This window comes from Furipterus horrens, unplaced genomic scaffold, assembly GCF_987537825.1.
Source record: "Furipterus horrens unplaced genomic scaffold, mFurHor1.1.pri manual_scaffold_5, whole genome shotgun sequence".
Classification (NCBI taxonomy): Eukaryota; Metazoa; Chordata; class Mammalia; order Chiroptera; family Furipteridae; genus Furipterus; species Furipterus horrens.
The window spans coordinates 12,047,986-12,073,063 of record NW_028327175.1 but is presented as its reverse complement, the minus strand read 5'-3'; the positions used below and the strand labels follow the sequence as shown (position 1 = coordinate 12,073,063).

Genomic DNA, 25,078 nt, shown 5'->3' with positions numbered 1-25,078 from the left:
CTGCCCTCCAAAATACTCGATGAACTGCTAACCATTAGCAGAAGTATTCGTCCATTTCTTAAGCTGCTCAGTCCTTACACTTCGCTTTAGAGGCAACAGACGCACAGAGTGCCAGCACCAGCCCCGTCAAGCTGTGTTTGAGCCTTTGCCCTCGGGTCCAGAAAGCCAGAATGACCGGGGAGCTCCTGGGGTGCAGGACGCGCAGGGGCGCATGGCATGTGCAGGGTGGCGCCTAATACAGTTTGACAGCGACGCCGAGGGTGCGAGTGTCACGACCGCTGGGACCAGAAAGCCGAAGGCGCGGGAGGAGCTGCGGTCGGCCGGCCGGAGAGGTACTTCCACGAAGCCGGAAGTGTCCCGCGTCGCCAGGGCTACTGGCGCAGAAGCTCCCAGCCTGGTCCTTGGCGTTCCGTTCCCATGGCAACCCGAGCCGGAAGCCAGGCGGCCGAGCTAACGGCAGACCTCGGAGAGGGTCTGGCTTCTGCTGGGGGTTCCTGCAGCGCTTTCAACAGGGTCTGCCCAGCCTCAGGGCGCTGACGCAGCTCGAGAAAGGCAAGCTGCCGCCCGAGGGATCCGGGAAGGCTAGTTCCGGGGCGCAGCTCCCTCTGCCCCCCGTCTGCTACGCCCCGCGACGCTTCCCTTGAAGTCCCCTCGCCGGCTTTCCCGGCCCCGGACGCTGCGGCCCGAGCACAGCCCGCAAGAAGGAAACCTGAGAAGCCGGGATGTTGCTCGGGATGTGGACTCCCGGTTTCCGAAGTTACGGCGGAACACCTGCGGAAAAGAAAGAAGCGATTTGCACGGAGAGAGGAGGCCAAGGTGTGGTGTTCTAATTCAGGGCGTGTTGAAACGCCGAGAACAATTTAGGAGTTTGAGCAGTCGAATCCCTTCGCCCTGGCCATAGGTTTGAAGTAGAGGTTACCGAGAGAAATTAGTGAAACGTCACTCTGGTTTTTGGATTGTAAACGTTCTGGAAGCTGAATCAGGTGAAAATAAGTGACATTTTGCCCCATGAAATGGGGAGCGACTTGGTGGGTGTTAATGGTCAGTAAATAACTGTTTGATTTGCATTTGATTTGAGCTGTGAGAGTTGAATTTCAAAAATAATTATAAATCGAATTTTTTGTCATGAGTTTCAGCCATTTACCCCGTCAGCTAACCATGGCAACCCAAATAGACACGTGTTTTAGTTCCTTAACTAGGACCGCCTATTAAATGGGGATGGCCCTGCCAACGAGGAACACTAACCAATACACTGGCCATACTTTATTTAGTACCTGAGAGCTGGTTCCATTGCTTGGATCCATCTGCTCTCCTAGCTGCAAAAATAGAATCGAACTTGAGTAGGAGACCATGGTTTTGATCATTCGGGAACTGTAAATGGGCTGGTTTTTAGGGGATTTAAAAAAAAAAGGGATTTTGGAGATAATGTGGAGTAAGAATTAGGGGGAAATATCTCAGAGATTTAATTTGACAAATGTCTTTAATTTCTGTCTTCCAGGTTCTCCATGCACAAATCTGCATAGTCTATTTGTGGGTATAGTATGGGTTATATATGTACTTGGGCTGTTTCGGTTTCATGTTAATAGCATTAGCATCCAACACAGGAAAAACAGAACAGATTTCTGAGCCTTTTCTTCCAAAGCCAACCTCACATGTGATTCTTGGTGGAAAGAAGATGTGAGCCAGTCCCATCCGAATCCCAGCTGTCAGCAATAATACTGACCAGGACTTCTGCTTCCATCTGTAAGCACTGCAGAACCTTGACAACACACTCACCCACTGACCTGAAACACTGGGACCTGCCACTGAAGGCAAACCTGGTTTTCCAGAACACCTGTGGGTAGGTTAGAACAGGACTGTGGGTGGCTATTAATATCATTTTTCAAACCTGGCGCAAAAGATTACACTTGACGTTTATTTTCCTTTATGAATTTTCCTTTCTTCTTTTTTTACAGTGAACATTTATTACTTATCTAATCAGTGGAAAAGGAGGATAAATTTCATTTTTAAAACTATGCAATGGTTGAAGTTTTCAAAGCTATTGTGAGCACAAAGGTGATTTCTTTGGGGGACTTAATTATAATTAATTAAAACTTTTGTTATTGCTCTAAGATCTCAGAATTCTATTTCCTCTGAATCACTTTATTGATTCTTCTAGTAACGTTAAGATATGGTTATCTCTTTTATTATATAAGATTAACTCTTTTGGCATTTATCACTACCATTTCAATTACATTCATAATTATGTTTTGGATTGAAGTCAGAGATCTGTGTGTGTGTGTGTGTGTGTGAGAGAGAGAGAGAGAGAGAGAGAGGTCAGAGATCTACATTTGTGTGTGTATGCATGTGTGTGTGTGAGACAGAAAAGTGCAAGAGGAGAGGGGAAGATTTGCAACCCACTCAGCCCTTTCCCAACGCGCTTGTTTCTAACACAACTGGGTAGACCATTTCTCTTCTGACTCTGCATTTGACCCATTGTGGGTTCCCTCCCCTGTCCTTAGTGGGACAACATTCTCTTTAGTTCGTTAGGCCCTACATGTTGAAGCTTTTAAGAAATAGGAAAGAAGACATGTAAAGTCTAACTTCAAAATGTTAGTTCCCTTTCCCTTATTTCATTATACCTATTTTTTTTTTTTCCTGGTTTGGGTCAGAATTTCAGAACGTGAAGCATCTTCAGGATCTTCTAATTCAACACCCTCAAGTCATGGAGCTAGTAAAAGGAATAGCTAATGTTAAAAGAGCAGTACTAAATAGCAGATACTATGCTAAATGATTTATGAGTATTATCTGATGAACAATCCCATAACCTCATCAGGTAAGTATTCATATTGACCCCATTTATAGAGAAGGAAATTAAGTAATGAATTGCTTAGGGTCATGTGGTTAAGTAAGCAGTGGAGCTGTGGTTCTGATGTAGGTGGGTGGTCTGCCAAATCTATTTAATATGAACCACCACATTGCTGTCCTCATGCTAGGCTCTGAGGCTGACGTGAGTTTACAACCTAGCTTTATTCCTTCACGTTTATATTACGTATCCTTAGCCTAGTTGGGAGAGCTGTGTCCTTCAATTTTACCTTGTTTGATATATATGCAGAGGTCAAATATGATTTCATGTCTTTCTCTGGACACACAGGTCAAAGCAAAACAAGGCCCCAGCACACCAGCAAACAGATGCATTGTGTCCTGCTAGTGGGGTTGAAGGGAGTGATGAAGATGTTAAAGTCAAGGAGAGGACCGTAGACTGCTTGCCTCTTCCCAGAGAGAACTTAGCCCAGTCGCAGAGAAAATAGATCAGCTGAGGAAGGCAAAAAATGGTAAAACAATACACTTACTATATTTTAGTTTCCATTGAAGGGAATGTCTGTGATTTGAGAAGATCTGCAGATTGAAGCACACAAAGGTGCTATATGCTTTTATAAGCAGGAGGAAATAAAGCAGAGCATAGTTGGGTAGCCACCCACCTTCGGGTGTCACACGTGGGTCACTGTGTTTCTCCTTGGAGTATATGTGCTCCTAGCTTTAAATTGATTATTAATGGTAGGTTTGATACAGAGCGGGGTCCCCAAGGAGATGGGAGGGTCTTTGACAATAGAATGGTGATGAAAAGCTTACAGGGCCTGCGTAAAATTCTACAAGTGGCCACAATTAGTCACAGTGCCCACTGTGTCACAGACTGCCATCAAAGATTTAAAAATAAGGCGGCAGGTGTTTTGGGAGGAGAACCATGCGGCTGTGGAAGGGAAGGGAGAACACAGGCAAAACCTCCCCCATCAGGCTCGAATGATTGGGAGCTGCCGGTAAAGCTGAACTGTGTCTGGGAAGTAGGGAAACGGTATCTCTGACTTTTCTAAAACTAGCCTGGTTTGGCAGGGGGAGGAAGACTATGTGTTTGTGGGTGTTTTCAAGAGAATAAGACTTCAACAATAGAAATTCGCCATTAATCTAAACCTGTGTAACCTTTAACTAAACAATTCCTTTGCTCTTCACCGAACTCTGGTATTAAGAGTTATGCTTCTGGCAGCGGGCAATGGAGCCCCTCATAACTGAACAGTCTGTGGGTTCCGTTTCAATCGGGGCAGCCCATGGGTTCTGTTACAGGTTCTTCCTGTTCCTGCTTCATTACCTTTAATTAAAAACAAAAAAACAAACAAACATTTTTTGATTTATTTTGAAAGGCTTTAGGATGATATCTTTTGGGTAACAAGAAGCCCAGGGTAGTGAGGCAGGAGTCTGAGAACAAGGATGGCCAGGCTGTCTAGGCTCAGGCCCGGCCAGGATGTCGGGGAGACACCTGTGGTTACCATGGAATCATAAGCAAACCGAAGCAGCAGAAATGGGAGGTAGCAGCAGAGATCAGTGAGTCCAGGTGTGCATTTCTAATGAGTGAAGCAAGGACTTGGGAATGAGGACCTCAGAGCAAATGTTTAGCAGGAATGTTCAAAATCCAAGCGCCTGAGTCAGCGTGACAATGACCTTCATTATTAGAACACAGTCACTGGCCTGCTCCCACTGCATGATTTGTCAACAGAGGACTTTCTGACCATTCATGGCCAAGGGGGAAAAAAAAGATTTTGAAGTACCTGTGTGAAAAAAATGGTCTGCCGATGGCTTCGGAAAGGATGAGAGGCACTTCAGAGGCAGATGATAGAATCTGATACCCCCCTAGACAAATGTATCTGTAAGTTTCCCTCTGTACATTATCCAGAGAACTTGCAAAGCACCACCATCCTGGCCTGGACCCATTAGTATTTCATAAATCCAGTCTAGAAGGATCACAGCTAGAAAGACACTTAATTTAGCATTTGCCATGGAGGGTTTTAAGGCTGGATAACTCCTTGGCCAGTTTGGATAATGACAGATTTCTGCCTAGGAGGTGAATCTAGCCCAGCCCAGGGCTCGCAGCCCTGAGGGTAGGAGGGTTGCCAGCAACTGCAGCCGCCTGAAGTGACCTCCAGAGCCTGCGCTGGCCGCCGCCCCCTCGGACCTGTGTCCTGGGATGGGGCCGAACTCACAGTACAAGTTCAGTGATTGGAGGAATGAAGCGATTTGAAGGCTACAGGGAGAGAGAAGGCATTACAGCTGGGCCACAGTGAGCCTAGATATCAGAAATCAGAGCTTTTGAAGTGTTAAAATTGAATTTCCTCTCAGTTCTTAAGCCCGGAAGACGTGTTCCGTGTAGGGCTCCTTGAGCCCTTTAGAATTTGTTTTAAAGGTAACTCTAGCTTCATTGGCTGATGTGGCAAGACCATGAGTGGTTCATTTAGTATTTGATTTGGGAACAGCGAGGCTGTTAGTCACAGTGGGGCCCTTTTTGGCCTTGGGAATCTGTCTGTTGAGTTCTGAGAGAAGGCTGGCATGGCTAAGGAGAGAAGGGAGCCATCTGTCTGAGATTTAAGGGACACCAGGAAGGCGCTCAGCAAAAACAAAATCTTCTCCTTAATGGAGCAATATCATGCCTCACTTGGAGTCTGTATCAGTCAGGCTGATCTCCTCCCAAACTGGCTGCCTTCATGATCAGCGGTCACACTGAGCAACGCACCTCTTCCGTACTTACAGAGTTGTTGTTACAAGTTTGATGGCACTGTGCTAGACATTGGGGATACTTAATACTAGTGGTCCCTGCCCTCTGGGACCATACAGGGCCTTATGATAGATACCATGTTAGAGGCAAGAACAAAATTCTGGAGGACACAGATGAGGCAGATCAGCGGTTCTGCCTTCGGGGGAGAAAGTCCGGGAAGCCTGCATAGAGGAGGTAACCTGTATCCTGTCTTTGAATGATGAGTACAGATTTCCATAGATTTTGAGAGGAGTGGTGGAAAGTACAAAGCTGGTGCTCCATATGCTGATCTGAGGGGAAGGTGAGAAGCTCCTTACATAGAAGGCTGAAGGTGTTCTCTGGATGCAAGAGGTGAGGGAGAGCAGAAGACTCCTTAGACAGACAGGTCATGCCTAGTAATGGGACTGGAAAGTTAACTTGGACCCACGTATCAAGGAGTTTGGGGAGTTATTAAAAGGTGATAAGTGAAGGGGGTGACGTGGTCAAGCGTATGCTGGGGAATAAAAACACTAGAGGATGGGCTGGACTGGTAGGAAAAGTAGCGGTGAAAGCCATTTGGGCCATTTTCCCACGCAGATTTCAGTGATGAAGGCACTTGTCCTGGCCGTTGGAATGCAGAAGAAACGACATGTAGAACTGGTGGCATTTGTGAAAGAGCTGAACTTGAACAGGGTGTGACCTAGACAAGGAGCTGCATGGAGCACCTAGGAGGAAGGGCAAGCTGCCGGCCAGGCGGAGGAAGCTGCCGAGTGTGGTTTCGGACACGCAGGCCAGCCCGCGTGAGGCGCCCATGCAGCCCCCATGGAGCAGGAGACAACGGAAAAGTGGTCCTAGACCTCAGGAAATGCATCAGTGTGGGGGGGATTAGCACATAGGAACTGGAGGCCGTAGGAGTGGCTGAGCCTGATCAGAAAAAGTGTGTAGAAAGGGAGGGAAAGAGACAGGAGACTGGGGAATAAGGGCATTAGGAGTGGTAGCGGAAGTAACGCAAACGAAGGAAATAGAGGAATCCGGAAGGGCCATGTCGTGGAAGCCAAGGCAGGAGAAGGGGTTTCAGTAGTTTCAGATAACAGAGGTCCAATGAGGTGGAGGCTGGTTTGGCAATTGGCAAGTTATTGACACTTGGTTTGGCACCAGCAAGTACCCTCCTTGGGCCCTGGGAGAGCCCAGATTGAGGGCCACTATCTATGAGACTTCTGCTGAATTTCATCCTTGAGGGGATGGCAACTTGACTGGAGAGGAAGGGACCAGAGCATTTGAGGGGAATGTTGTCTGAGGCTGGGGCAGGCCAGATGCTGCCTCCCTTTGTTTGAAGAGATGACAGCAGTAGGTGTGTGGGACAAGGTTGGCCCTCATCTTCTGAAATCAGCCTTTGCCACGCAGAGCCACAAACTGACTTTGAATTTTACTTTTCCAGTTAGATTCCAAACTGCGTCAAGATGTCAACAGGTCGCATCCCACATTCACAGTTCCCTAATTCCCAGTTCTTCCTGAATGTTGAACCACATTTGGGTCGTAGGCTGGAGGGGAAAAAGCTTTTTTGTGTGTTTTTATTTCTAAGTGGGAAAAAGACCTTCCTGATTAGATGAAGTGCCCACGTAACAGAACAGTGCCCAACTTTCTGAAGCCTGGCCTCGAGTTTTTCTAGAACAGATGATGATCATGACCTTTACTCGAGAATAGCCCAGTGCCTCTTGCTTTAGTTATAGTCCTCCCCGAGCCTCTCCACTTTTTTTAAAGTCTGTGGCCCATGGACTAAAACAACTACAGCTTTGAAAAATTGCAAACCTTCAAGAGGGATGAAGTGCTTGCTGAGCTCCACTTAGTTTTGTTGTCATTAATCCTGCGACTGCTTTGAAATGGACAGAATTTATGAGCCAGCTCTCTGTGTAGGCGGGATGTGAGCCTCCCTGTGTTCATGCCTCGCTGCCCGATGCATGTTTTATAGCCACCAGATCTGCTCGCCTCATTTCCCCAGGGGACTTTTCCAGCCCTGGGGGGTGGGGGTGGGGACAGGGGTCAAGCTAGAAGGCTGATTTCTCTCAATAAACAGCCTTCCAGTGAGTATTTAGTGAGAGATTTACATAGACAAAATTCTGGGAAGAGCACTTTGGGAAATACAGTGTAAGGTCCGGACGGCACAGTCTTTGCCTTTAAAGAACTCACACCCTCGTGTGAAGGTGGGCTCCGTCCGTACAGACAATGATGGCAGTAGGCACCGCGAGGCAAGTAAATGCCATGCGATTGATTGAAGTAGAGAGCTTTAGGGAAGTTGCGTGAAATCATTTCTGGCCAAGGGAAAAGTGATAGATTCAGGAGGAAGTGCCATTGAAGAGGGCCCTTAAAAACTGAGTAGGTTTGGGTAGGCCGAAGGGGCGAGCATTTCTATGAAGAACAAGGCCTAGGCAAAGGCGTGGAGGTAAGAAAGTGCGTTTAGAAGGCAGTGGGCAGCCTTGTCCAGCTTTTAGGATGGGAGACATGAGCCTGGAAAGAGAGTATGTTGGGCAGACCGAGATGGGATTTAAATACAGGCTTAGGGTTTTGTCATGTACTTGGTAGGCAAGGAGGGCTGTGGGACGTTTTCCAGAAGGGGGATGGATAAATCGGTGTGCTTTTAGAGAGGTTGATCTAGCAACGGCAGCTAGAAGGGAGCTGTCTCAGCCATCTAGGTATGAAACGAGGCTAGTGATAGGGGAATGAGTGAGGAGTAAGAATTTGGGTCTATTATGGGCAGATACAGTTATCTTTTAAAACAGAGATCCCACTTCTTGGATTCTTTCCTAAATACATACTTATAAAATAACACATGGGTGAGATTGTTCTTTGCAGCATTGTTTCTGATAGTAGAGGAGTGGAAACGGCTGAGTGTGCCCATTACAAGAGGACTAATACATGCAACGGGCTATGAGCACCTTTCAAAAAAGCACAAGGATGCTCCATATACTACTAGGGAAAGGTCTGCTGGATACATTTTTAGGCAAAAGAGAATTTTCCCAGTGCAGTCTGGTGTCTATAATATGCCTGTTTTTATGTAAGAAAAGGGGGAGAGAAATGAGAATGTGCTTTTTTCACGGGAAGAAACACTGAAGGGTACACAAGAAAGAAATGAAAAGTTACCGGTGGTGAAGATGGAATGGGGTTGGACGTGAGACCGCTTCACACTGACCTTGCTGTGTACTTCTGACTTTTGAACCATGGGAATGGATCACCTATTTTCAAATGGTCACGAACAAAAGGGACTGTGAAGGAGGATTTGGGGTTGAGGAAAGGAGGGCCCAGAGACTAGCATGAAGCTCCAGAAGCCCCGGAAGGCGCCGTGTTCAGAGGTAAGCAGGTCAGGAAAGGAAGTGGGCAGGGAAAAGGAATCATGTGTCCAGGGCTTGATATGTTGGTTTGAACTGCATGAGAGAAACCCAGCGGTACGTTTTTACTTGGTGCTGGAGACTTGAGACCGGAACTGGGAGGAGAGGAGGAGAGTCATAGCGTAGAGGAACACTGGAGACCAGAAGTAGCCAGGGGCCACGAATACAGTAAGTGTGGAGGCCATGTTTGGAGTTGCAGGAGCTGTGAAAACTTCTGAGGGGGTAAGAGAGAAAAAGAAAAGAAAAGAACTGAAAGACCAAGATGGGATTTAAGTACAGGCTTAGGATATTGTCATGTATTTGGTAAGCAAGGACAGTTGGACGTTTTCCAGAAGGGGGATGGATAAACCAGTGTGCTTTTTGGAAAGGTTGATCTAGCAATGACAGCCAGAAGGGAAGCTGTCCCAGTCATCTAGGTATAATACTAGGCTAGGGACAGGGGAGAATGAACACATCAATAGGAAGGAACAGAGGGCCCTGTAGGGAGTCAGAAGGAATCCATCAGAGAAGGCTTATAAAGAAAGATGGAGTTGGTGCAGCACCTTGAGGGCCAAGAGGAGAAGCCTGGCTGGTGAGGACATCAGGTGCTGCTGCGCGCAGTAGGGACGAGAACCTGTGACTGGGTCGATGGAGCCGGAGGCCTTTGGGGCCCTCAGGAGAACAGCTTCTGCAGAATGGTTGGCGCAGAGGGGTCCGGAACCTGGGGACAAGGGGGGCAGACTGGACTCCGTATGTTGCACAGCACATAGTGAAAGGGTGAGGGAAAATAGGAGGGCAGCTAGTGGAGGCAGAAAAGTCACATGAGGAAAATTTTATAAGAGAAGGAGACCCAGGGAGATTGTAGGCAGTGAGGAATGAGCCAGTTAGAGAATTTAAAGGTTTTTTTTTTTTTAAATGGTCAATTGATAGAATGGGTTTCAGGAGTCAGTAACAGGAGGGAATGGAAGGTCTTTGCAAAGCGGAGAGAAGGCTTCTTGTTGGTAAGGGACAGTAGAAGTGGAACTGTTGCCAGCTGATCAGGTGATAATCCTAATGATCCTAGTGCTTTACCAGCTGAGAAAAGGGCAGGCAGAGAGTAGCAGGGTGGCTTGTCACCTAGTGGTTAACTGTTTTGAGTGTTCAGGAAGGAGAATACAGTAACACGGACAGGCAGTTTCCTGATATTTTGCTTATTATTGATGAAGCAGTACATCAGTCAGCCTGCTGTTACTGGGAACCTTCCAGGGATTCAGGGCTCTACTACAAGTGTTGCAAAACAGAGAAAAAGAAGCTTAAGTCAGGAACCCTGCCTTCTCTGTCTAGCTGGGGGGGAAAATGGTTCAGAAGCAATAGGGGATGCCAAAAACCAGCTGGTCCAACCTGCGGGAGGTGTAACACCTACCTGAAGTGAGTTGCATTTGAGAATGCAGCCTTTCATAGAGATGTTGTGAGCAACTCTATGAAAAACATCCAAAGTAAGCATGAATATAATAAACTGCTTGAGAGGAATAGACCCTGGTAATAATAATAATAATAATAATAATAGTAGTAGTAGTAGTAGTAGTAGTAGTAGTAGTAGTAGTATTTTTTCAAACTCATTTCATTGCTGTGTGCCAGGCACTATTTAACCCTTTTTCATGAAGTAATTAAATTAACCCTTGCAACAGCCCTGCATGGTAAAAGGTATTATCATTACCATTTTACAGGTGAATAAGCTGAGGCACAGACAGATCAAGTGACTGGCCAAGGGCACACGGGTAGTGGTAAGTGGCTAAGCCAGGATCTGCACCTGGGAAGTCTGGCTCCTCACCCTGTTCCTGTCATCACTGTGCATGCCGACTTCTCAAATACAGACGAGGATCAAAGATGACAGTAACAGCCTGCAAGGACTGGGTAGCCTTGAGCAGATTCTGACTGGCCCGAGTCAGCATAGCAGACATCAGTGATGGAATCACATCTTGAACTAAAGCAAAATGATTGGCAGACCGTCTTTGGACTCCCTTTTCAATTCATTAACATGTTCTTGTAATTCCTGACGCTCAGGCTGCAGAAGCGGGTGTTCCCGCCCCCTGATTTTTACCTCGGGAATGACTGCACTGTTGGTGGAGGCAGAAGAAAGAAAGTGGTGTCCCTGGCTGGGGACGGCAGGTGGAGGGAAATGACTCGGCTCAGCCCAGGCAGTGGAAGTGGGAGGTGGTTAGGGAACCAGATCACCAATCTGTGAGCATCCTCCCTAGAGAGGGAAAGGAGCCTCATACATATACATAGATGCAATGTTACTCCTACATAAAAGAGGGTGTTCTTGAAATTAATACAAAGCAAATTCATTTCACAGTATTACTGATACTGATTCATGGTACTTTCATCGTCACGAATTTTCTCATGCAGGAAATGCCATAAAAATAGTATCACAAAGGGAGATACTTTGCAGGCATAAAAAGGGCTCTTTCATACATGAACGGGTTGGAAAACATTTGTCCATGGCAGTGGCCTCCAAACTCTTGAGAATTAGCTTCCTGATCACTAAAAATAATCTGAGGACTTCTATATGTGTGTTATTATAAGTTATAATGATACTAATATATTATGTAATATAAATATTCATAAAAAATAGAAAACAAAAATGTTAAGATAAAGCAACAGGAAAGTTTTGATTTTACCCCCACACCCTTAAGGCATTTTGCACACCTGAAGAAGTACATGCACCTCACTTTGGAGACCAGGGTGGATTCTGGGAAGGTGGACAGAGTGGTTTTTCCCTTTACAGCTGACTTTAAAATTTAATGAGCTGTTTAAAATCAAGATTCTAATTCAGTTTGCTTAAGCTCATTGGTCACCAACTCTGAAGAACCAAAAAGTGGGGTACGGTCTAGTGGAGACAAGGAACTAGATAATTACTTAGCTGCTGAGCTTAGAGGAAAAGTATTCCTCCTGGGGATTTCCCAACCAGCACCGGGCACTTGAGGGTGAGGGCCAGGGAGGGGCAGGAGTGCCAAGCCTCAGAGCAGCCTACTCCTTGTTTTTCATTCGTGAGCCCAGTTTTCCTCTTCTCCTTCGACAGACCCAGAGAAGCATCGAAGTTTGGTTCCTGTGCTCCTTACTGACACACTTCGAAGGGTCCACCTGGTTGTAGAAAACAACCTATTTGATAAAAAAGACTCCATTTCCTACCTTACTGTCTTGGCCTGATGTCTGAGCAGTTTTCTGTTGCTGCTACTTTCTTCGAGACTTATAAAAGCTCCTTATTACCTAACAGATCAAATCCAGCCTCCTCATCTTGGCCTCCAAGACTCCATTTTGCCTGTCCAATCCCTATCTTCTATGTCTTTAAATTCAAACCTCCCCTCAGTTGGACCAGTCACCTTACTGCCTTCCCTGACACTCTGGCATGCCGCCCACCCCACCCCACCAGTGTGTGTGCACAGAGACACAGACACACACACACACACACACACACACACACACACACACTTGCTTACACTGGCTTATTCTGTCTTTATGGTCTCAGGCTGTGTTCTCCAACTGGAATGCCCTCCTCATTCTCCCTCAGTCAGAACTCTACTGACTCTTCAAATATGAGATGGGTCTCACCTTGTGTATAAAGATGTTACTAACTCAGCATTCCTCCCAAGTGCGGTTCTCCGCGGCCTGCATCATTATCACCTAGGGTGCTTACTATAAATGCGAATCCTTGATTCGCACCTTAGAACTCGTGAACCAGAGCTACTGGAAGCGGGGCCCAGGAATCTGCATTTTAGGGGGTGCCTGTGAGGCGTGGGGCAGTTTGAAGACCACTGTTCTCTGGGCATAGCCTTCTCTGTCGCCACAGAGTCCATTTTTCTCTTCAGCTCAGACCTATAGGACAGGCATCCTCTGAGCGCTCTACAGAGAAGTCTTGGCTTTTGGGTCACCTTCAGGGCTCTTCCCGAGCAGCTTTGTTCTCACTGTTGCAGCCCATAAGGAGGTCCTGCACATGGGGAAAACAGGTGGGCTGCAGGCATCAAATGTCAGCCCTTCAAGTTGTCCCCTCTGCCATTGACTATGCCCAGACTGTGGAACCAGGCTCCCCACGCCACAGGGAGAGCAGACGGCAGGCTGCGGGTGAGAGAACTGGGGGCCCGGGCCCTACCTGGCAAGGGTGACGATGTTCACCAGCCCTGGGAGCTGCAGAGAGAGGGCCGAGAGTGAGCAGCGCCTGCCGTGACTGTCCTCAGTGGGGTGGAGGGGAGCTCCCGGACAGAATGTTCTCAGCTGGCCTGTCTCTTCCCTCCAGGCCTTCCCCTTTCCCATCCGGGGTCACTAGGCATGAGCCAGGCTATAAGGTGAGGGAATATCCTGTAACCTGAACATTCCTAAGTCTACCTTTGTTAACTGGACAAACAGCAGTTCAAGAAAGTGCCCTGAACACCAGCCTTTAGTTAGAAAACAAGGGGAACAGGCCCCAAGTTCTGTCCAGCCGGGGTCAGGTGTTCCCTTTGTCATCTTAGAGAGGGGCCCCACTGCATTTAGAAATTAGATTGTGTGTGTGTGTGTGTGTGTGTGCAGCCGATTAGTATCACCAGCTCCTTTTGGACTGCAAATATCTCCAGATGGAAGTAATTATATTAATAAGCCCTTGCATGTACAGAATGCTGTTCTCAGAAATCTCAAAACATAGCACTTTGTGGCATAACCTAGTTTGTTCCTGGATGATCTCCATGTGTTTTGTAAAAAGGCACCTCCTGTAATTATTGCTGTCATTTTACAGTTGGATGATGGAGAAACTTTGTGCATTGAAAAGGTCACATGGCATTAGTGGCAGAATTGGGAATGGGATCTACAGTTTCCCCTCCTGTCTCTATCAGTGATTTTCAGAGGGCTCAATCTAATGCTGGCATGGTTGCATAAGAAGCACTTGCGAAGATAATTTAAAACATAGACTCCTGGATCCCATTCCTCCGGAGATTCCAACTCAGTAGGTCTGGGATGGGGCCCAAGAATCTATATTTTTTTACAAGCATTCCAGATCATGCTGATGCACCACTATTGGGGGGAACCAATACTATAGACCATATGACCACCTGTCCTCTCACAGAAATGTCTTTGACTGAAACATGCTTCTTTAATGGTTTTCTTCTTGCCAACCATTCTCAAATTCGCCAGGTCTCCTAGCACGGGTCAGGAAATGTGCTGAATCTGCCAAGAACACACTGCTCACCTGGACAGGAAAGGGGGTGTCAGGGAAAAAGGGACATCCTGGAAGCTCTGGTCATGCTCTCCTGCACTCTGGGGTGGCCTGGCTTCGGCAGAACCAATACACTTCCCTTCGCCGTTAGGGCTGGTGATCAGGGCCCAGGGAGGTAGAAACGGGGTCTTGTAGCTCTTTTCCAACATCCAGGCCCTCGGAAGCCTATTGTCTCCACCTAGAAAGGTCTGACTGTCCCTCCCGAATCTGTCCCTGTGAGCTCTGAGTTGAGTCATGGGCGGGATCTTGCTGGGGACACCTCCCATAGCCAGTTGAAAGGTTTCTGAGTCTGTCCTACTCTTGGTTGTGTACCCAAGAAAATCAATGTCAGCGATGAGGACTTGGATGCAGTGGTGTTAGTATAGGAAGAAGGAGAATGGGTGGTAATTTAAAGACTTCCTTGCCAAACTAGCCTGCATATGGTAATCCCCCAGAGGGCTGCAAGAATGAATGGTATTTGGATCCCACCCCAGAGATTTCAGTTTACTAGCTCTGGGATGCATCTGTTCATGGCAATCCTTAAGACCGCACCCCTCCCACCCCCAGCTGATTGTAACATGCAGCCCAAAACCTCTGATTTAATGAACTTTCGATCATTTTAGTTTTTCTGAAATGTTGTGGAGAGTACAGCCCATGAAGCTGGAGGCCAAGCAAAATAGACAAAAGAAATAGTTCTCCACGTCCCCAGAGGGGAGCTGTTATATATTCCTTTGCTCGAGAAGCTTGGGGCTGGCAGCGTTTGGGTAGCATCTCCACTTGAAGACTGTTGAGGGTGTTTCATGTTCATGAATAATCCTGGGCCCGATGTGAGCCCCTGCGGCCCAGTCTCTGTCCTCTCAACACAGCCCCCTCTCTACTTTTTTGGCTGGACGCTCGGCTTGCAAAATCTGATATGTGGCTTTCCTCTGTTATGCCCTTTGCAGGGGGCTGTTGAAAATGTGGGAAATGGAAGCATATTCGGGAATTAAGGGGATTTTCTTTCCTGCTCTCTGCCTCTCGCCAAATACCTGTTCTGCTTGAACTTGCTAACTTACCCAGAAAGTCCCTTTCAGCTCCTCTCTTTCCCGTTCCTAGGAACCAACTTGGGAAAAATGGAAACTGCTGTGAAGCAGGAGCCACCTCTCAGGAAACCCCCGTGTAATGGACAGCTTCCATTCACTCCTCACGCAGCCACCACAGCAAAGCCAAGGCCCTGTGCCTTCTCTAAAGAATGTGCCCTTCCTGACGATGTATACATAAGGCAAACTGAGAGCACGGTGAAGTGCCATTTTCAAATACTGCTTTGTTTTCTCAAGGGGCCTTTTTAGTGGGGGAGTTTGTGGGCCTGGCACTTTCCTGGACTGTGTCACTGGCAGAGAAGCTTATTTTAACCCGCAGAAGGCAGAGAGAAACACGGAGGATCTGAAAGAATAAATTGTGTAAGGGAGCTCTTTGTGGATTACAAGTGTCAGAATAAGACCCAGCAATTGCTTTGGGCAGATAGATCTGGGCTTAGGGAAGCCTAGACTTTTATGAATGAGACCTGGAACCAAAGGAGTGTTCTGTGCTCTCTGTATAGGGCGAAAAGTGTTCAGAGGACAAAAGGAAAACCAGACTCATGATAATAAAAAGGCTTGTATTTACCAGCTGCTAACACGGTGGTCTAAGCTTGATGTGCACGCACCATCCAGTCCGATGCTCAGGGCCATCGCTGAGGCCGTCGGTACAATTGTTATTTCACCCGAGGGAGGGCAAGGACTCCAAAGCTGACGTTAGACACAGTGAGGTGACAAGCTCTTGTGTTGGATCCATGATCTGCGCTCACAGACTCTCAGTGCCTCCTTATCCTGCCTCTCACACATATTCTAAAATTATGGTTTTTTTATGACATGCCACCTACTATTGTCATTAAGTATGACACCTTCAAAGATGGGGAGGAACACTTAACGAAGGCAGTTGGTTTGGAAGCCCGTGAAAGTCATGCACAACATGCACATCTTAAAGGCATGTTCTGTTCCTATGGACACAAAGTTCATGGAATTGGTTCACGCTCGAACAGGAACAAGACTTAACTGTTTTGCAGTTGAGTTAGGGATCCTCCGAGAATCAGAATATTTAGATATGTGAGTGGGCCCATCAGATAATCAGTTGAAAAAAAAAGAATAATGAAAGGTTTATTGTTCCCTAGATTTTTCAGACATCTTCACATCCTTGAAAGTGCTGTTTCTAAAACTGCGAGCCCTCAGCAGCATCTGTAGGATAGATAAGTGAATGGTGAGTAAGTGAAACAGATGAGTCATGTCTTCCTCCTCTAAACAACCATGAACCTGCAGCTCAAATGGAAAATGACGGGAGATGTTTAAATGTCCAGAGTTACATCAAACTGTTGACTGCAGTCCGCAGGCCGTAAATTAGAGTCTAGGGAACGTCTGCTACTTAGGCACTGTCATGTGGGGACACTGCCTGAGGTTTTTGTGTCTCAAGTGAAAGATAGCTTTGTTCCTTTTTCAGATTAAATTCTAGTGTACTTTTCATTCATTTATTCCACAATAGATATTATCTGTTTTGTGCATGCGCTGTTAAGTGTTTGAATGTTACCTAAGTATAACTCTATCCTAGACACTGTTCTAAGTGCTTTACATAATATATTTTATTCAGTCTTCACCATCGCGTCTAGGAGGAGGTAATTTTATTATTTTCATTTTACAGGTGAGAAAATTAGGACACCGAAAGATTAAGAAACTCAAGGTAATAGAGAGAAGAGCCAGGATTGGGTCACATGAATCCATAGCTCATCTTATGTACCACACAGTTGTGTTTGGTATTGACCCAGTACCTGGTCAGGGCACATCTCTTGTCCCATTTTAAAGGTGTGGAAAACAGGCAATATTGTTCAAGCCAGACAACTTGGATAATATCTTCCTAATATCTTTTCATAAGAGGCATCAGCATTCCGTAACGTCTGCTCCTGTGGGTAAGGGAGCCAGTGGTCTGACTGAGAAAGATTTGTTTTATAAATTATCAGATAACATGCCAGTGTTCTTTTGATTGTTAATCCTAATCTTCAGAAAAAGATACATTTTTCATCTTAAAATACATTGTAACTATTGCAGAAGCCTTATATAAAATAATTGTATATATATATATATATATATATATATATATATATATATATATATATATAGTTTAATTCAAATTGGGAATATGAAGATGGGGGCAAGGAGGGGGGGGAAGTAATATTGATTGTGTATCTACTATATGTTAGGCGACTTTACATGTAATTTTTAATCTAATCTTCACAACAACCTTCGCAACAGTTTAAGTATTCTTAACCTTGTTTTATTTGGAAGGAAATACAGACTCCTGGAGCTTGACCATAAAGCTAATAACTGTGAGAATCAGCTCAGAACCACCCATGTTCTTATTATATCTTGTTGTCCCTAGGGAGGTAAACTGTAATGAAATACTATCTTATTCTCATTTAAAAAATTATAATCCCTATTTTGTTTTGGAAAACCTGAAAAACAGCCAGATGTGAAAAAGAAAAGTCAGTTGTAATAACACCCATTAATAACTGCTATGAACATTATATACGTATGGGTGTATAAAATGTTCATAACAATTATATGTGTGTCAATATCATATTTAAGTACAGTTTTGTAACTTTTTTAAACTTAGCACATTTTCAACTTATCCGCTTATTAGTTAGTCTAAAAAGAAAATGTGATTTTTAATGTCTGAAGTCTATCACTGGGTGATATGCCATAATGTATTTAACCTCCCCCTTTTAGGGGGGATATTTACAATGTTTTCCCTATCCTCTCTCATTTTTAACTAAGGGGGAATAAACTAAATCAAACAAAACAAAGCAAAAATTTTCTTAGGCCTGAAAGAGAGGGAGCCAGAAGTAATAAAATTTTATCTTGATTTTAGAAAATTTATGTTTATGGGTAAATGATCCCATCTTGTGAATTGCTGGAAGTCATTTCTTCCATTTGCATGTTATAAAATTAGACTGTAGCACGACATATTAATGGGTTTGATGAATGGTGGTCACTGGAATCCAGTGGGTAAAATGCGGGTTAATTGGTGTTTGTTTACAGCAAGGATGGATTTTAAGCCAACCACCAAGATGACTGGCCTATGAAGGCCAACTTGTTTAGTTCTTAGAATCGGTTCTGTGTCTGCAAAATAAGTGGCCTCTCTGTGGCTTCCCATCTTCGTTTCTTTTCTGGTAGAGCTTCCTTAGCCACTCACAGGTCGAACCTGGCTCTGGCTTACTTTGAAATGGCACCTGGCAACGTTTTTGCTGCAAAGGGTGACAGAACATCGGATCTGGTCACTCTTTGGGGAAATTGCTCAGGTCCAGCAGCTAAGGAAAAACCATGAATAGGCCATCCAGTATTTGCAGCAGGTTGGTGGGTTGGCTGGAGCCCCAGCCAGGTGGCCTTGTTTGGCCCCAGGCCCAGTTCCCAGGGCCAGGGACGCTGGGGCTTCTCAGAAGAACAAGGGGAGGGACTGATTTCCATTTTAACCCCGACTCTCCTCCAGATTCACACAAGAGCCCTTCCTCAACCTTAACTAACCCGTGCAGAGAATGCTGACTCAGGGTGGGTGAGTCTGCTGCATGAGCTGCTGTGAGTCAGCGTTTCCCTCCCAGGCTTCCCCTCCTGCCTGTCTGTGCTAGGAGGAAGTAGCCCACCGCCTCTGCTCCAGGATAAAAGCCACGGTGGCAACTGAACTGAAGTCTTTCACAAGTATACAGGGATTTTAGAATGAAAAAATCATGATATTTTGATACTGTCATTTGTCCGCCAAGGTAGTCTAGCTGATTGTATTTCTAAGTCTAAGGTTAAACTTACAAAAGGGTGTTTTGCTTGGAGGTAACTAATTTGACAAATGCCCAGGGGAACACAAAATAAAACATAAGGAATGTTGAGTCCATCATAATTAAAAGTTTAGGGCACTTTTGCTTATTATGTACTTGAAACATCTTTTGAAACTACTAGTGAAATTAACCTTCTCTCTCCTCAAATGAGGCCTCTGCTGGTGGCTTCAGGTCGTTCCCATCACCAGAAATGAATAAAAATATTGGATTTCGTATCTCAGCGATTTTCAACCGGTATGCCACAGGCACCAGCTTGACCTCGTCATCACCAGAAGAACGGATATTGGCAGCACCCTCCTCACCCGCAGCTACCACAGTGCAGACTGCGACACGGACCATGCCCTCATGGTAAGCAAGGTGCGCATAATGCCGAAGAGGTTGCACCACTCCAAGATGAAGGGTCGCCCACGCATCAACACCAGTTGTGCCAGCAACCCAGTTAAGACCCAGCAATTCATCAACAGGATGGAAGATGCACTCGGCGAGGGAATGGCGGCAGATGACATTATCGAATCCAATTGGCCACGTCTCCGCGACGCCATATACAACTCCGCCATTATTGCTTACGGGAAGAAAGAGCGGAAGAACGCTGACTGGTACGAGGCTCACTGGGAAGAAATGGAACCCGTGATCGAGGCTAAGAGGAAGGCCCTACTGGCTTACAAGGTCACGCCCACTCCCAGTACACTTCAAGCTCTACGGGCTGCCAGGAACAAAGTCCAGAAGACCGCCCGCCACTGTGCCAACACCTATTGGCTAAACCTGTGCAGAAGCATTCAGGAAGCCGCCGATATAGGCAACGCACGAGGAATGTATGAGGGTATCAAGAAGGCAACAGGCCCAATCCCCTCCAAGATCGCCCCCCTTAAGTCCAAGACAGGTGAGGTCATCACTGACCAGGAACAGCAAATGCGGCGGTGGACCGAGCACTACCTCGAGCTGTACGCAACGAAGAACACCGTAACAGACACTGCTCTTAAAGCCATCCCAGACCTACCAGTCATGGAGGAGCTAGACACCCCACCTACTGCGGCAGAGCTCGGCAAAGCCATCGACCGCCTCGCTTGCGGGAAAGCACCAGGAAGCGACGGAATCCCTCCAGAAATCCTAAAGAGCGGGAAACCAGTCCTGCTACAGCCGCTCCACCATCTACTCTGTCTCTGCTGGAAGGAGGGTTACATCCCCCAGGATATGAGAGACGCCAACATTATCACCATGTACAAGAACAAAGGAGACCGCAGCGACTGCAACAACTACCGGGGCATCTCTCTCCTCAGCGTCGTCGGCAAAGTATTCGCCCGGGTCACTCTTGCCCGCCTGCAGACCCTTGCTTCCCGCGTCTACCCAGAGTCCCAGTGTGGCTTCAGAGCTGGCCGATCAACAGTGGACATGATCTTCTCCCTACGCCAGCTGCAGGAGAAGTGTCACGAGCAGCATAAACCACTCTACCTCGCCTTTATCGACCTTATGAAGGCGTTTGATCTGGTCAGTCGAAGCGGTCTCTTCAGCTTGCTACGGAAGATTGGCTGTCCACCACATCTGCTTGCTGTGGTCATGTCCTTTCACGACAACATGCACAGCACGGTGTCCTACAACGGCGCAACCTCTGAGGCCTTCCCAGTCAGCAGCGGAGTAAAGCAGGGCTGCGTCCTCGCGCCTACGCTGTTCGGAATCTTCTTCTCCATGCTCCTCCAATACTCCTTTAAGGACTGCAGCGAGGGTGTCTTCATTCACACCAGATCCGATGGCAAGCTCTACAACCTGGCCCGTCTACGAGCCAAGACCAAAGTCAAAGAGGTGCTCATCCATGAGATGCTCTTCGCCGATGACGCAGCCTTGACATCACACTCCGAAGAGGGACTCCAGCAGCTAGTCACTTGCCTTTCCCACGCATGCAAGGAGTTCGGACTAGCCATCAGCCTGGCGAAGATGAACGTTATGGCTCAAGGCACGGGGACTCCCCCATGCATCACCATCGACGGATACACCCTGGAGGTTGTCAACGATTTCACTTACCTCGGGTCCACCATCTCGAGCTCTCTGTCAGTCGACTTGGAGGTCAACCGGAGAATCGCCAGGGCAGCCACAGTTATGGCCAAACTGAACCGGCGAGTGTGGAACAATTCCAGCCTCACTGAGAAAACCAGACTGCGCATCTACCAAGCCTGCGTACTCTGCACTCTCCTCTATGGCAGCGAGACGTGGACCACCTACGCAAGGCACGAAAGGAAACTCAACAGCTTCCACATGAGGTGCCTGCGACGCGTCCTGCATGTCACCTGGCAGGATAAGGTCCCCAACACCGAGGTGCTGAAGCGAGCCAACATGAGCAGTTTGCATGCAGTTCTTAGTGAGAGATGCCTCAGGTGGCTCAGCCATGTCAAAAGAATGGATGCAGGCCATATTCCCAAAGACCTCCTCTACGGCGAGCTAGCAGAAGGCCAGAGGATGACAGGGCGCCCAAAACTGCGGTTCAAAGACATCTGCAAAAAGGACATGACACAATGCTCCATCAATCTCAACACATGGGAAGTTCAAGCAGACGACCGCCTAGCCTGGAGGCTCGCGGTCAGGCAAGGCACGTCACACGCAGAGGCTGCGCACGAGTAGGCGGTCCAGAAAAGATCGAGGCGGAAGCAGCGTCAGCAGCAGCAACAACAGCCATCTGCCTTCACCTGTAACAAGTGCGGCAGGGATTGTCACTCCCGAGTCGGACTACACAGCCACTCTAGGCGGTGCAGATAGACTCTCAAGAAGCTACGCCATCGTCTCTCGAGACGGACGGCTGCCGACGACGATGCCACAGAATTTTTAAAACATGCAGTACCCGACTGTTTAGTCAAGGACACACTGCCCTCTTTTTCCTTAGATTATCAAAAAAAAAAAAAAAAAAAAAAACCAATAACCAACACAGCAATAGTCATTCAGTGTGAATGAATCAAAATTATACTAATTTTTTTCTCAGATCAGCAAAAATATATTTTTTGGTGGGCTGAAGAATTTTAGTAATTAGTTTATGTGTGCCATGAAGTGGAAGAGGTTGAAAATTGCTGTCCTATATCATAGAAATAGTGCATGGCGAACCAACAGCCTGATACTGACAAAAAGGCAATGCCGACGATTCAAAAACCCAAGGTCATTAGCACCACACATTGGAGATGTGTCGGTGAAAGCTGCTCTGGAGGCCGGGAGTTCACCAGTCTGCTTTTCTGTCCAAGACATTTTTTCAAAGCAGTGGTCACATCACGATCAGTAAATCAGTAAATAATTGGTGTTTTCTCAATAGCAACAACAACGAAAAATACTTCAAATGTATGGAGTGCTTTTCCTGTGTGCACTTGAGGATATATTCATTTAATCCACGTGAATAGCGCTGTGGAGTAGGCACCGTTATTTTAGCTGATTTTAAGGGTGTGGAAACTGAAGCACAGAGACTTATGCTAATTCCGCTGAAGTTGTGTAGCTAACACGTGGTAGAACAGGGATTTGGAACTCGGAACATTCGACCCCAGAGCCTGTACAGCTCTGCACTCTGTCTTAGCTCCAAAATGTCCTATTGCCTGGCGCTCCTTGAAGTGCCTCAAGGTGTTGTGGTGTTTGGTCTGTGAAATGGGAGGCACAGCTGATTCTTGTCTTGCTGGCGGGTGTTTTCTCTCTTCTTTCTCCTTCCAAACTGACACTTCCATTTTAGTGCAAAAATAATAATAATAATAATAATATCTACACTTCTCTAGTATGTATTACATTCCAGGTGGTATTCTAAACACTTTACATATCTTCATTGCATCTTTACAACTGTTTGTGACAAATACTGTTTTTGTCACCCCTGTTTTATATTTGAAGAAGTTAGTGACTTGCCTTGTGTCACAGGAGATGGCCCAATGGGGATGGGAACCCAAGCAGTGTGGCACTGAGATACTTTGATACTGAACCTTAGAGAGGCTGAGCTAAAGTTAGGATTTTATTTTTGCTATGAAACCTACTAAAAACGAATAATGGCCTACACTTGAGAACTTACTATGTAATGGTTGCTGTGTCCAGTGTTTTGCAGGCACCGTCTCATTTAATCTTTCCCGAACCCTCATCAGTGGAAACTATATATTCCTTCTGCAGAAGGAGGTAAAATTACTCATCCAAGACTCAGAACTGGGTCTCAAACTCCTGTCTCATGTAATTCCATGATTAGATATATTGCCTCTCAGTCAACTAGCAATTCTATGAGAACTACTAGAAAATCCACAGTGAATCACTGTCACTTGGGTACTTAACTTGTCATGATTATCTCTGACCCAGGCACATTCTGTCTGTGTTTCTTTATTCACTGTAGGCAGCCCCCAAACTGCAGAGGTGAGAGTGTCACCAGCCACGACCTGCGCCACGTCCGGAGAGGCCCAGCGCTTGGGTAGGTGAAGGAGGCGTCCCAGCAGTTATCCAAATTTCCCTGTCATGGAGGGAAGCAGGTTGGCTAGCAGTTTGTCTATCAATATGGACAGATTGTAATTAGCTATCCATGCCTGTGATGGAAATCTAAGAAGGGACACCATTTCATATAAAATCATTTACACATGAGTTGAAGCACAGTACTTTCTCCCCAAAGTAGTTGGAATATCAAAACCAATAAGATCATGATCCCCATTTCTTTTATTCCCTTAGAATCTCAGCAAAATTCACCTGCAAAATGAGGAGAGTTCAAACACGCTGTGAATGGGACCTGTGATGTGTCTGCTGATAAGGAAATCCAGTGACAGATGAGAAAAGCAGCGGCTCCTGCCTCCCTCCCTCCTCCACTCTCAACCTCCCCAACTCTTCTCTAACTTACAAGAGAATGTTTGTAGCAGCTAGAATTTTGTTGACCTGAGTTCAGAAGTGAGGTACTGGGGGTTCTAGAGGAAAGCCAAGTGGTGAATTCATTCTTCAGCAGTAGTCCTTTCTCAGGCGAAGGTCATCCTTTTGAAAGCGGGTAGCTTTGGGAAGAGACCCAGAGGAACTGGAGAGGCAGGGCAGTTGTCCCGTGCTCAGCTGGCTTGATGAGATTAATGCACACTACTAGGAGGAATTTGGGATTTGTGAAGAATGTAATTTAAACATTTAAAAACTGTTGGTTCGTCTCTGCTTATAAAAGTAATCCATTTTGGTGTACATTATTTTCTAGTCATGTATGAAAAAGAGAGAGAAAGTGAGAAAGAATTATAGGAAAAGTTTTTTATCCTATTTTTTTCACTCTTGTATTTTCCCGTGTCATTAAATAAACTTTTTTGTTTTTTGGTTTTCAGAAGTTATTTTGATGTTTGATTATTGTTTACTTTATCATAAATGTTTACCAAAGACTTTCTGATTCTGTTTTCTAGCTAATCATCCTGCTTTGTAAAAAAAATTCCCATGTGTATACTCATGATATTTTTATTCAATCTACATATTTGAGTTTTTAAAAATAGTTCTTCATGGTTATGGCAAACTTAAATATTTGTGAATATGTAAAATTGTTTTAAGAAGAAATTTATGCTTGTAGAGTTGGGAGATTCTAAGGCCACTGTATTCTTTCCTTGCATACTAAACTTGAACTTTATAGGAGAGCTGAATCTTCACCTCGTGTCATTCACTAAATTCCAGATGGATTAACATTTTTAACATCAAAACTGAAAAATATAAATTTTCCAGAAGAAAATACAATACTTGAATAAAAAAAACTAAAATTAAAAATTGGAAGAAAGAACTCTCTGAGCACACAAAGGTATAGCAGAAAAAACGAGACTGATAGATTTAATTATAAAAAGACCTAAAATTTGTGCCTGTCACAAAAGACCATTAATAAAAAACAAACAACTCATTCAAGAGGAACAGATAACATGAATAAGCCCTTAATGATTAAAAGAAAGAAAGGAAGAAAGAAAGAAAAAAGAAATGGAAAGCGAAAGAATTTGCAGTTAACCTTCTGTGAAAGAAATCTCCACGCCCGTATGATTTCACTGGATAATTCTACCAGACAGTTAGAGAAGGATTAACACCCATCCTATATAATCTTTTCCAGAAAACTAAAGAAAAGGGGACACTACCCAATTCATTTCATGAGGCCAGCATTACCTGAT

At 45.8% G+C, this 25,078-nt stretch overlaps 1 protein-coding gene across 1 annotated transcript; it reads left to right on the top strand.

Annotated features, from left to right (window-relative positions):
* On the top strand, window positions 1-23,402 carry TTC23L (tetratricopeptide repeat domain 23 like). Its single transcript, XM_090279305.1, is given in 10 exon segments — window positions 1-816; window positions 1,499-1,530; window positions 1,643-1,743; window positions 3,134-3,282; window positions 14,044-14,194; window positions 15,475-15,538; window positions 15,540-15,599; window positions 18,338-18,453; window positions 18,455-18,518; window positions 23,286-23,402. Coding segments are annotated over 10 exon segments (948 nt in total). The 5' UTR covers window positions 1-722.
* The last annotated feature ends 1,676 nt before the right edge of the window (window positions 23,403-25,078 follow it).